The 13,799-nt window shown below is 43.2% G+C and overlaps 1 protein-coding gene across 1 annotated transcript in view; it reads left to right on the top strand.

Moving 5' to 3' along the window:
- Positions 1 to 373: 373 nt before the first annotated feature.
- The window catches only part of dcakd (dephospho-CoA kinase domain containing), a 30,267-nt gene continuing 16,841 nt past the window's right edge, over positions 374 to 13,799 (top strand). The window contains exons 1-3 of the mRNA XM_084323819.1: positions 374 to 713; positions 7,853 to 7,965; positions 8,490 to 8,693. Coding sequence (XP_084179945.1) covers positions 7,854 to 7,965; positions 8,490 to 8,693 — 316 coding nt within the window. The 5' untranslated portion in view covers positions 374 to 713; position 7,853. The remainder of the gene's footprint in view (positions 714 to 7,852; positions 7,966 to 8,489; positions 8,694 to 13,799) is intronic.

The raw sequence follows: 13,799 nt of genomic DNA on the forward strand, positions 1-13,799 counted from the left end.
AATGTACAGTCTCCTCCCCATCATATGTATATACTCTGTCAGGATCTATGGGTAACAGTACTGTATATTTGCATATCATATATGTCACAAATGTAACAGTACTATATACCTGTATGTCATGTATGTCCCTATGCCATAAATGTCATGATGTCATATATGTTGTGTATGTCATAAATGTCACTATGAATTGAAAATGGGGGACCCTGATGTAAACAAGACAAACGTCTTTATCTGGTCTGCATCCCCTTAACAATTGTATGTATTGAGCCGTACTGTATTTATTTGTACCCATTCTGCAATCTGTTAATAACGTTTTCAATCAATCAATCAATCAATGCATCACTCTAAACAGGAGGAACCTTCATCACATTCAACAAGAAACGCCGGAAGAAATTTGGCGATGCACTGGTTAAGTCAAGCTAGGTCGATGGCAAATTAGCTGCTTGACTAATACTATGTGCTACGACTTCAAGGTTTCAGACAGCGATTTATTTTTTAGAGATACAAATATCTTCAAACACTGTCCCCTCGCTGCATTCTGGATCGATGTGGTGAAATGGATTGGCCCTGCATACCATTGGTCCTGATGACAAACTACGTGCGCTAACGTTAGCTTGCTAGTCATCCTGTTTGTTTACTTCATCGTACTCGGCTGACTGCACGGATTTCCATTGTAACTTTAATCGAAGGAAGGAGCAACTCAAGTTTACAAGGTAAAGTGGTCAGTAAATGGCAGTTGAGCTTGAATTTGGAAGTTTGAGCGATAACGTCGATTTAAAACCGCCACCCCTGATCCTAAAGTGCTTCACGGCTGTAAAATAGACATAAATGAGCACAACATAGACGGAATAAAAGCGATGCAGATAATAAAAAGTGTAAAATCAATGCAGATAATAATACAAATATTGGACTGTTTAAAACGTGAATCTTCCCCGTTTGGTGGTCATAAAAACACTTTTGTTTGAAGTGTCTGTTTTTATTTATTCCTCCTTTCTCTGTGTATTCAAGAGACGATACAATCTTAACTTTTTGACGTCGGAGTAGACATTTTTGGGTACCTCTTAACTTAAGTAGTGTCGCAGTAGGTGTTTGACCTACTAGGTGAATAAAAGCATAGTAGGGTTAGTAGCTGCTGTCTGATTTTGTAGGTACTGACTGAGACATTTCAGACATGGGCCATGGCTAATGAGTTGACCGTGGCACCCTGCACCAGTGTTGCGTTGTTATTATGGACTGAGCCGCCACGCAGGATAATGACGCCGCGCGCACGCGCGGGACTTTGTTTGTATAGCCTTTCATACAGAAACTGCAGCTCAAAGTGCTTCACAACAGAATTAAGACAGGCATAAAATGAGCACATAAAGTGCAGACATATAAAATCAGTTTTTCACATTAGGATCTAACATCCCAACAGGCAACCTTGTTTATGGTTTGATTCAGTTTTAATATAAATAATAAAAATAAAGAGAAGATTAATTAATTATCTACTCAGTCCCAAAGTTTGTGATGTAGATATGGAATGTCCCGGGTTGCTGCTGTTTGCAGAGTGTGTTGTTGTCCGGGGGTGAGTGGTGGTGGGTGGGGGGTTGAATCAAAACAGTTGTCAATTCGGAATTGACGGCTGTTTTGATTTGGCCCTTCGTTCGCCGTCGTTCACCTTTGGACGGCGGTGCACTCTGTGGGCAGCGGCAACTTGGGACGTAATAATAATAGTAGTAGTAATAAAAAAAGGATAATAATAGTTTGTGTTGTTATTTGTCATGTATATATGTATGTATGTTATTTGTCACTGTCACGGTCATCATATTGTATGAATGCATTGCTGTGGCTTGTCCAGGAGATGGCGCAGCAAGACAGTGTGTCAGCAAGTTGTGTGTGTGCGCGTGAGAGAGAGAGAGAGAGAGAGAGAGAGAGAACGCTGTCCACACAGCAGCCAGACTGACTCTGACACTCGGCAGCTGAGATCCTCTAACTGAGTCTAACAGCAGTGGAGCTGGAGCAGCAGGCGGTGGATTCATATTTACATCACAAAGAGTCCAGACGTGTTGAAGACACCAGCCTATAGCGGCTATTGTTATGATAATGCGAGGTAGCGCCGGGGCCCGGGAGGCAGGTAAACACGAGCCGAGCCGAGCGCAGCGCGTTCTCGCGAGCGCGTGCATGTGCGTGCACGCGCTTCTGCTCAAATCTTTAATACTCAGTGAGGTACCACTGAGTGGTACCCCGTGCCATGAACAACGCATGCCTGCCCTGCACGCAAAATAATGATGGAACTTCAGCTACACCGTTATCTAGGCCCCGTTTAGACGAGCGTTTTGTGAACAGAAACCGCAAAAGTCATCTTGCGGTTTCACTTTTAATTTTACGTTTAGACGAGCGTTTTGGAGTGGAATTCTCCGTGCAGACGACGCTGTAACGACGGAGACCCGCTGTCACACGATTGGCGCATATGTCACATGACGTGCTGTGAAGACCCGCCCTACTCTGCCTCTGATTCGCAGACTGTGGATGGGGAATGTGATTGCACCAAAGCAGAGTCACTCACAGACAGTGGGTCCAGTCACGCCGCGGGACAGATTCTTGTGTATTTAAAAGTACTGCCAATGTAGCCTTCAGGTGATCTCCGTTGATATAAGTCAGACATACTTGCTTTGTTTACGTCTCGGCTACTGGCGCATACCTGCTACCTGTGACGTAAGCAGTACGCGCGACCAGAGCCGTGACAACCCTTTCGTCATCGTTTTAACAGATTTATACGGTTTGATAGTTTAGACGAAAGCGCAAAGCTTTTGCGTTTCTAGGAATTCCACCCTGGAAGGTAGTCTCACTTTTTTGCGGTTTCACCCCGTAAAAACGCCGTTTCCGTATAAACGAAAGGCACATCTGTAAAAATATTTTTGCGGATTCACCTGCTAGCGTTTCCGTCTAAACGGGGCCCTAGTTGCAAATCAAAGCCTGAACATAACGTGGCCTATAATTAGGTTGACAATTGTAGCCTCGTTCAAGGGTACTACGACTATGCCTGCACCTCATGGTACCAAAGCACCTCAAAGGCACTAAAAACAAGATTAAACATCACAAAACAAACTAGTCAGACTACTGCTTAACCTCACTCCTAAAACCCACCTCACCCTGCCCACTTTGACAACCTAGGATGGCTTAGAGTAGACTACAGAGTATAGCAATAGGCCTGGTCTACAACATGCACTACACCATGGGGGACCCTGATGTAAACAAGACGAAAGTCTTTCTCTGGTCTGCATCCCCTTAACAATTGTATTGAGATGTACTGTACTGTACCCATTCTGCAATCTGTTAATAAACTTTTCAATCAATCAATCAAACCACTAAGGTACCCATGTACATGTCAAAATAGTTCCCAAAGGTCAGTGAATACCACGACCACAACACCAGAGGAAGCTCAACAAATCATGTTGAACCAGGGAACAAAATAAGTACCCGCCAAACGCCAATGGCGTGTAGATTTCCTCTTTGGCTGATGAATTACAGAGGCTACTCAGCCACTCTGGCGTGTAAAAAAGATTGGGAGCCATATGAGCATATTAGAGTATTCTATCAAGCAGGGTTCGAAATTAACGGGGGCTTGGGGCATAATGCCCTTGAAAATGGATAAAATGCCCTCGAAAATCAGTTAAGGGGGGCACTTAATGCCCCCGACAGTTTACTAATTATATATATATATTTATCCGGTAATGGAGCGTCTGTGTATCGTATACGGTTCAGATGACGCGCAAATAAAAAAAATCATTTGGCGGAGCCGGTGTTCTGCACTGGCTGCAGCAGCAGCAGCAGCCAGGTGCTAGTCAGTTTGTGTAAAAATGGCACGCACAATATAAATCAATCTTCATTACGACTTTAAAAACATAGCCATTAACATTACATAGGCCTACACACATCTTGCCATAGCGTTAGCAGTTTGTACAATGTTTGTAGCTGTTAGCTAGCTAGCCCTTCACAACAACAGCTAACACCGTAGCTACTAGCTACTGTAGCAGAGGAGGAAATGGGAGTCTGAGAGGCGGGGTGTTTAAAGACAATGATAGGCGTTTATTCAACATCCAAGAAGGCTAACATACAACTGTGTTTTACTAACTCCAACCGGGACTATTGCCGCTTTCGCGCTGCTTGTTGACGTTATGAACTGCTCCTAACGTGACCGGAGCTGAAGGTGGCGGTGCCACACGCTAAAATGTCCGTGGGGACCCGGCGCCAACCCATAGATAGTTCCAACTCACCGAATTACGTAATCCACCACAGTTGCACTCAATATTTAAATAATGTTAGTCTAAATATATGTAGACAGAAACACAATAATTTCAAGCAGAAAACGAATCTTTCCATTAAGAACTGACAAGCAGGGAATTTAAACATGGTTGACATTGTTTTTGTGTGTTTATATTAATTAAAGAAAGGAAAGTCTAGTGCTGGCTGAGCATATTGTTTGTTTGCACTAAATTAATACTTTGACAAATGTAGCCTATATTTTTCAGTCAGTTCGGTCTTTGTGTGCCAAACATTATTTAAGGCTGTAAACACTGTAAACCTTTTATTTTATTTTTAATAAATGAGAAACATGTTTAGATTTGAGTGTTATAGAAAAAGAAAGCAATACGCTTGGACCAGCACTCACAGATTTTGGTATATTTAATGGCAGCCTGAAACAAACATGTTTCGGAACGATTATGTTCCGAAACATGTTTGTTTCAGGCTGCCATTAAATATACCAAAATCTGTGAGTGCTGGTCCAAGCGTATTGCTTTCTTTTTCTATTATACTCGACGGGATTTCAGCACCCAGTGTTATAATTTGTGAGCGCAGTCTATCTTGACTTTTAGATTTGAGTGTTACATTTTTTTTAATAAAAATTAACGTATATCGAACTGAAAACCGTGACCCCAAATTCGTGATATGAACCAAACCGTCCATTTTGTGAACCGTCCCACCCCTACCGTTTATCATAAAAATTCAGTGCCCCCGAAATACAAAAAAAAGCCCCCGAAAATCAATTAAGGGGGGCAAAAAAAGCCCTTGAAAAAAAATGTTAATTTCTAACCCTGCTATCAAGGCTATAGAGTGCGAGCATTTCACTTGCATTTTCCCCTAAAAATGGATTTGTGCAAACCCGGAAAAATCATTTAGGAGCACAGTGTGCGAGTAATCATCTTGCGTAGTGGGCATCTCAATTGCGCAATTGTCATTTCATAATAGACACGGAGCAGCGTGGACCAGCTCTGTAACAACTCATCTCGAGTCACGCTGATTCTATGTGCAACGAAAACTCCACGAGCAGCGGTTCCAATTGTCTAACAGTCCTGTATACCCACGTCGCGCTAAAACATTAACTTCTGTAATTAGGGATGTTTGATATTATCGGCCGACCGATATTATCGGCCGATATCGGCAGTAAAATGTGATATCGGAAAATATCGGTATCGGTTTAAAAAAAAAAACCAATAACAATAACAATATTTGTTATATATATATCCAGTGAAATTATTAGTTACCTGAAATTATTCAGTTTTTTGGGGGGGGGGGGGAAACCCTGCATATATCGGTATCGGTTGATATCGGTTGATATCGGTATCGGAAATTAAGAGTTGGACAATATCGGAATACCGGTATCGGTAAAAAAGCCAATATCGAGCATCCCTAACTGTAATGTTATCTGCTAACTGAGTACTCCAACTAAGCTAACACTAACTACTGCTAACGCTAATCACTGGGAACGCTCAAAGGCAGTGAGGGAAGGGGGGGGGGGTCTGATAATCTCTGTCTCTCTCTGTGTCTCTGTGTGTATGCGTGTGTGTCTCGCTCCCTCTCCCCCTCTCTACATCTCCTGAACATATTTCATTCAAAAGGAAGATATTGATGGACAGTAGCTATATTATATAGCTCAGCCTCAGTAGCTGTAACCGAATAATTGTATTATTACTATTATTCAATAGCGTTTAAATTATAATGAATTAAATAATTGTATAAAGAATATTCCATGTTCTGTCATCTAATAATATATTCCATTACCTTTCCCATCTGTATCAAAGTCAAAATGTTGGTATTGTGACAACACTACATCATACAAAAGCAGCTTGCCAACCGATATCCTTTGCGTCTACTAGTAGGCATGGGCCAATGTGTGATTTTGGTGGTATGTGCTATTTGCACAGATGTTTGTCCCTTAGTACGCACACACGCAGTATAATATGCATGAAATAAATAGTTTGTTAATAAACTCTAACTTGAAAAACGTTCACTGTGCTCCTAAATTTCTTTGTGTGCTTCAAAAAAAAATTAGGAGCACATGTGCTCCCTGGGAAAGAATTTAGCGTAGAGCCCTGTATATAGCAATAATAATTACACATGGCGATATACTAAAAAGCCATTTCTAATTTTTGGCTGGTAAAAAATCTGCCTGGCTGGTAGTTTTTTTAATCTACCAGCCACCTTGGCTGGTAAGCCAAAAAGTTAATTTTGTTCCCTGTGTTGAACCCAGATTTGGCTAAAAACAAGGGACTAAACACGTTTTGCAATTATGCCACATCAATGTGGAACGCCCTACCCACAGCTGTAAAGGAATGTGAATCACTACCCAGTACCCACCTTCAAAACAGACTCAAAGAGCACCTACGGGAGGCTGCAATTCTAAACTGGCCCTGGTAAATGTCCAAACCCAACCCCCTCCAATGTACAGTTTCCCCCCACCCCACCTACTCAACCCCCACCCCACCTACCCAACCTCCTCCAATGTACAGTTTCTTCCCCCTCAAATGTATATACTCTCAAATGTACATAATGTATACTCTCTTTTTAGAAACTGTCTATTAATCAGAGTTTCCAATGCCAGGGTCTATATGACAGGCGTTGTACTGTATATTTTCTGGTATGTCATAAATGTCTGGATGTAACAGTATTGTATCTGTATGTCATATGTTATGATGAATTGAAAATGGGGGACCCTGATGTAAACAAGATGAAAGTCTTTCTCTGGTCTGCATCCCCTTAACAATTGTGTGTATTGAGCCGTACTGTATTGTACCCATTCTGCAATCTGTTAATAAAGTTTTCAATCAATCAATCAATCAATCAATCAATCAATCAATCGTTTTCTACAGCAGAGGGCGTATTGTAATCTCACAATAGTAGCCATAGTCCTTCCTGATTGCACGACTGACCCGCTGTAACCAGACACCAAAAGGCTCAACTTTTACTGACTGTTTTTGTAATTCCATCATCCATGCATGCATACACAATTCACAATAATCGTATATTAATTCGTTATACCCTTCTCTCAGTTAAAATACCCACTCTTCACTTAAGTTTGTAGAAATTCTGCAACAGCCAGGCCAGGAGGTGACGAGAGCCAAGAGAAGTCAATACTGTAGCTAACATAGCTGCTAAGAAGGTCACTAAACTTTGCATCTGTCATCAGTGTGCCTAATTATAGTTTTACGACACTAATGAATGTGACCAAGGCTGTCCTTGACCAAATACATTCTTAGTCTACTAGCCTAATAGTGATAGTGTATTGCAATCAAACAGTCCATTCAATTGGAAAATCTGTTGTCTGGTAAATGATGCATCCGTGCAGATGGATCTCTTGAATGCTTACCAAAGTCAATGCATATTTGAGAAAGAATATTATCAAAGGCAACACGTATTTGAGAGAGAATATTATCTGAATATCAGAGATGTGCTCATCATTTTCTCAGAAATAGGCTAATTCGTATATAGCAGCACATCAAAAATGTGACCCGTCGACAGTCGACTAACAGAAGGCAGCCCTAAAATTTTCTGGCAATATACCATTCCTTACCAGTATTGTCTTTGTCCCTAGGATGTTCTTAATTGGTCTTACGGGAGGCATTGCCTCAGGTAAAAGCACAGTGTCTTCAATGCTACGAGAGCTTGGATGTCCCATCATTGATGCTGATGTGGTGGCCAGGAAAGGTAGGCCTGCTCAATCTCGCTCTCACTCGTGTGTTCTGTTGTATGCACATTTATTTCTTCAGTGGTATTTCAATGTATTGAAATGAAACATGGCCAACATTGCTGCTCAAGAAAGATACACTTTGAAGAAGAGAGAGCCTCCTAAACAGCCTCTGAGGAAAGCCATTTACTACCGGTGTACATATGTATGTGGGTATATTTAACTGGGGCTAAATCTGAATGTTGAAACAAAAAATGTCCAAGTGTGTATCCTTTGCCTTAAGCCCAGAGTAGCACCACACTCTGAGTCTACTGTTTCATTACACTAAAATCTGGTAGCTGGCATTTAAAAAACTGGTTCATAACTGTTGTTGAGGCTAGGGAGCATTATTGTAAAACTATTGGTGCTTTGAGTTGGAAGTTGCTGTCGGTCTCTCTTTCTCTCTCTCTCTCTCTTTCTCTCTTTCTCTCTTTCTCTCCCTCAGTTAACTATCTCTCGCTCCCTCTTTCCCTACTCCTGCCTGCTGTGTGTGTGTGTGTAACAGTGGTAGAGCCCAACAGCCCGGCCTACTGCCGGATCGTCTACCACTTTGGGCCGGAGATCCTGCTGGAGAACGGGGAGATCGACCGGCAGAAGCTGGGCGAGCTGATCTTCACCAGCGAGGAGAAGAGGAAGCTGCTCAACTCCATCACCCACCCGGAGATCCACAAAGCCATGCTCAGAGAGATCCTGCTTTACTTCCTCAGAGGTGAGGCAGGGTCACGGCGCCAACGGCTCCCAAAAGCTATTTGCAATATCCTTATCTATAAAATGGGGAATGCCACCCTTTTTTTAAGAGTTCACTCTTAGCATTTCTAGAAGGTCTGAACCAGAAGTAAAACCTTGTTTGGGTGTATGAGCTGATTGATTGATTGATTGAATTTATTGGACAATCTAAAATCACATACAATACTGATACACAACATGTACAGCCATCACGTATAATTTAAAACCGTTGAGGTTTGAAACACAATAAAACCTTACGGTTTATTTCCATTGTGGTCCTCAAAGGGGGGGGGGGGGGGGGGACACACAAGATGACGAGTATGCACAAATAAGACATGCAAATAAAATGTTCAAGCATTAGTCACTCACGATAAAGATATATGCCGGTGTGCTGTATACTTTGTGTTTGTTTTTATTGCATTTTTTTGCATTGTGAGTGACTAAGCCATTTCTTCATAGCCTGTTTAAAATTTCTATCTGAGTCAATACTTTTTATAGACACTGGCAGTTTATTCCACTCACAAGCTGCTGAGTACTAAAAGGTATTTTCCCCCATTGAGCTCTTGAATTGAGCTCACAAACATTCTATGGCCTTATAAGGTCAGAGCCCCATTCATTGGGCCTCATGCATGAAGCGATATAAGAACAGATTTCGTTCTTAACTAGCATTTTTTTCTTATTTTGTTCTTACCTGGGATTCAGCAATGTTTTCTTATTGTTGCTTTTCTCTCAGGCAAGACCAAATTCTAAGAGTGGTCGAGAGCACTCTTACCCAGATAAGAAACTCTTACCCAGATGAGAAACATTAAAAAAGCCTACCAATACTTCTTCCTGCTTTAGCAAAGCAAGCTGCTTTCACTGTCCCTCCACTCCGCTGCTTTTGCCTATCGCTATTATAATGATTTATTACAGCCCTTTCAACTTTAATTACTCTGTATGTTAACTCCCAGTTCCTATGGTACTTTTCCAGAACTGTGAATCTTCTTATCTATTCAGATTTTTTTACCACAGTCGAAAGGACGAGTCGCAAGATTCTCCATGGGAGGAATAGCGAGCCGTCTTATCAACTACACACAAAGGACTATGTCGGAAGGCAAGGATATTTATGAAAGACGAGGAAGGTTTTCCTTGTTATTTTGAGTTTTAACGAGACGGAAGACGACAGTGGTTTTGGTCGTGTGAGTAATAGCACAGCTCCAGGGCAACGGAACTGCCCCGTGTAGGGGAGAGAAACGGACATCTCCGGGGGCGACGGAAGCTGCCCCGTTTAGGAGAGAGCGACGGACAGCTCTCTTGTATGATATTTCATAAAGACCCCGGTTGTGAAGTGAGTGACCCACCATCACCACCATCACCACCACCACCACCACCATCACCACCACCATCATCATCATCACCACCACCACCACCAGCTAAGTACCTAGCTTAGCTTCAGTTTAGCCTAACCTGAAAAGACAGGAAATAAGGGAAGATCCCGGGACTCGGCTCTCCCACAGAATGTACTAATTGCTTGAAGATGAGTATGAGGATTGTAGAGCTGGAGGCTCGGGTTTCTACCCTGTACCAAATACAGCAGGATGAGCAATTCCTTGACTCTATGTTTGAAGCTACTACAAATCAGTGCATGTGAGCGGATCGGAGCGTGAGCGGCGCGGGGCGCGGAGCGGCCGGTTTTGACGTGAGCGAGGAGTGGGTTTTAAAATGAGTCGGCGCGACGTCCGGAGCGAGAGTTCTCCTCCGCTCCAATCCACTCCAGGCCGCTCACAGTGGTTTAACACTGTTGATGTAATATATACATGCAGTACAATGTCAAAGCAACAGATGGCGATGTACAAACATGAAGGCCATTTTCAACCAATGAGAAGGGTTCAGGCTTCGTCACTGTAGAGACGCCCACCATAGATATCTATGACGCCCACACTCACTCTCCTGTTAGAAAAGGTATCGACGCCATTGTTGTTGACGTTAGCTTACATGCTAACGTTAATGGCAGCGACCATAGCATTGTGGCTCGGCTAGCCTATCATCGCTTAATAGAACTAGTGAATGGATAAACAACGTTATTTAACATTGCAGAATGGCTACAATTACAATGCGGCTCAATACAAACAATTGTTAAGGGGCCCAGGGGGTGTAGACTGTTGTAGTTTGAGCTCATTTACACCATGCTCCAAAAAAGAAAAAGAAAAACTGCCGAGCGATCTGGAGCGGGGAGCGCTCGATTCAAGGTGAGTGGGGAGCGAGCGGAGAGCGACTTGGGGGCGGGGTCAACATGAGCGATTAGCGGAGCGGACCAAGCTTTAAAGAGCGAAGAGCGGATTTCTCGGCCGCGCCGATCCGCTCACGTGGTCTGCTACAAATATAGCCAACAATACCATGATTGAGACCTGGCCTATGCTAGTAGCTACAGAACAGCACCACCCAAAAGACGGTCCTTGGCACAACCAAGGAGCTAGACCAAAGCAGTGGATCACCGTCAAGGATAAAAGGAGAAAAAAACGAACCAGGACCTCACCCCCGGTACCGCCAGGAAATAGTTTCAACCTACTCTCGGAAACATGCATATCAACACCCAAAGCAAAGAGACATAGAAGCGTGGCTAACAACGCTAACGAAGCAAACAGCGAGCGAAACGGAGCTCACGCTAACGACGCTAATAGCAAGAATACCGGAGCTCACGCTAACACTAGCGAAGCAAACAGCTGGCATGCCGGAGCTCACGCTAATGCTAGCGAAGCTAACAGCCGGCACATCGGAGCACACGCTAACGACGAGACGACGAGGAAAACAGAGCCACGAGCGACACGGCTAGCAAACACGACCCAGACCGAGCGAACGGCTAACAGCAAAGAGACTATCATGCGCCGAGGAGAACGTTGCGGTAGCCAACGCCGAAGGTACGGGACCAGCGTTAACATGCCGGCTATTGAGAAGGCTAACGAGGCTTCACCAAGGCCACAGGACTGTGGAAAGAACCGGCAGACTAGGCCTAGCCCAAAAACAAACGGCCCCAAAACTGTTGGAAAGAAAAATGCTAACCTCACACAGAAAATAGACTGTATACTGATTGGAGATTCCACAACAAGGTATGTGGAGATGGCAAACACAGAAAATATCTGTCTAGACAATACATCTGTGAAAGAGCTGGCCAAAAAACATCCAACACTAATCAGACCGGGAATAACAAAAATTGTCATTCACTCTGGATCGTTTGACATCCTGCGAAAGAAGACTGGCACAGAGACTTTGAAAGACGATTTCACACGTTTAATGAACACACTAGACAAACATCAGTCTGTGTCCATCAGTGGACCAATTGCATGCTTTCGCAGAGGACAAGAAGCATTCAGTCGACTCCTAAATTTTAATTCATGGTTAGGGGCTGCATGTCTTGTACACGGCCTGAAATTCATTGACAACTTCAATGTTTTCTGGAATAACCCAGAACGTTTTCAAAGAAATGGCTTCTTCCCAAATCGCTTAGGTTCAAAGCTCCTAGCAGCAAACATGCGTCATGCCTTGATGGCCTCCAAGAATATTAAGCTCATACCAGCACGAGAGATAGTCATGAAGGACACAATCTCACCACGAAGTGCAGCAGCACAAGGCGTCCCCCCCCCAAATATCACACAAGGCCATCTCATCTGATCAAATGTCCCAGAAAGCACAGTACAGTCAGTGCAGTGCAGTATAGCACAATTGCCATGCTGTTGTGAAGGGCCAGATTAAAAGCTGAGAATCTACGTTTATTGTTTTATATACCTTGTATATTATTTATATATACAATTTATATCCCTTTTAAGCCTGCGTTTGAATCCTAGTAATATTCACTTTCCTCATTGGATAACGTTCTCGGCGCCAGACGGCGCGCCCCTAAAGTCAGGTTCAAAGGCGAGCCCAGGCATGTTGGAGCATGCCTGGAGACGGCGCATTGATTCGAGACGAGAACTGAGGTTTGGCACTAGAAAGCCACTTAAGTATATATATCGCGGCAGGTGCGAACAGCAGTGTGCGTTCGTTCGGTAAAACAGTGAAGTGCAAGCAGTTCGTCTAAACAGAGTGTTGTGAACCACGTGCGAAGTGAATAGTAAAAGTGTCAGAGTTAATGCAGTAACGTCAAGTTCGACTTAGCTTAATGTGATTGTCTAGCACAGTCTCTGGAGCGTAACAGTAAGAAGCATTTTGTATGAAAGTATTCTGTACTTCTGTATGACAACTATTAAAGAACTTGAACTTGAAGTAAAGAGTCGTTATTTATTGTGCATCGTGCCAACAGCAGTTCGTTCGTGTGCAGCATTACCCAGCAGTTCGTTCGTTTAGTAGCTAGTGGAACCTTAGCCAGTGTGCGTGGACTAAATACATTGGTGCCAGTACACGAGGAGGGCCTAGTCGTAGAACCTACTGGACATGTGCATATTGGAACCGACGGCGGCGATTGCAGAACCAGTATTGGCTGGATTATAGTGATTGTGGAACGTACTACCTGGAGAAGAGCATCGTTAATACCCACTGTCGTTTGGATTTAACCACCTTGAAGATCTACTTCGGGCTGGCTTCGTGGACCGAAGCTAGCTGGCTATCGTCATTGCTATCGGGCAATTGGAGTACAGTTATTGCTTTGTTGCTGAGCCTTTGGATTACAAGGACTGGATTCTATACGAGAACCCCCTTCTTCTTCAATTGAACAGACTGAGTATCCGAACATTCTTCCTTCCTCCAGAGCTTACATCTCTGGGAGGAAACCCCCTGTCTCCAGTGGTACCAGCGTTTCCCCCTATATTGCCATCCTACGCCAGGCGGCGTTTAGTCTAGTACCCCATCGTAGGAATTATTCATTCCAACCGACTTTTGCTACTGACTGACTTATTCATATTCTTCGCCATACAAGCGCGACCTTAATTCCCATCTCTGTACAATTTGCTGCATAACAATAAATATTCTAAATGATATTTCTTTGTCACCGTGCCGTATTATTCTGAGTGTCTGCCATAATTAACTGTACTTTCTGGCAAGTAATAATAATGATAATTAGCAGTGGTTTAATCTATCACAATCTTTAATACAGTCAGGGTTTTGTAACCCCTCAGTT

Source organism: Notolepis coatsorum, assembly GCF_963971535.1.
Source record: "Notolepis coatsorum genome assembly, chromosome: 10".
NCBI classification, from domain to species: Eukaryota; Metazoa; Chordata; class Actinopteri; order Aulopiformes; family Paralepididae; genus Notolepis; species Notolepis coatsorum.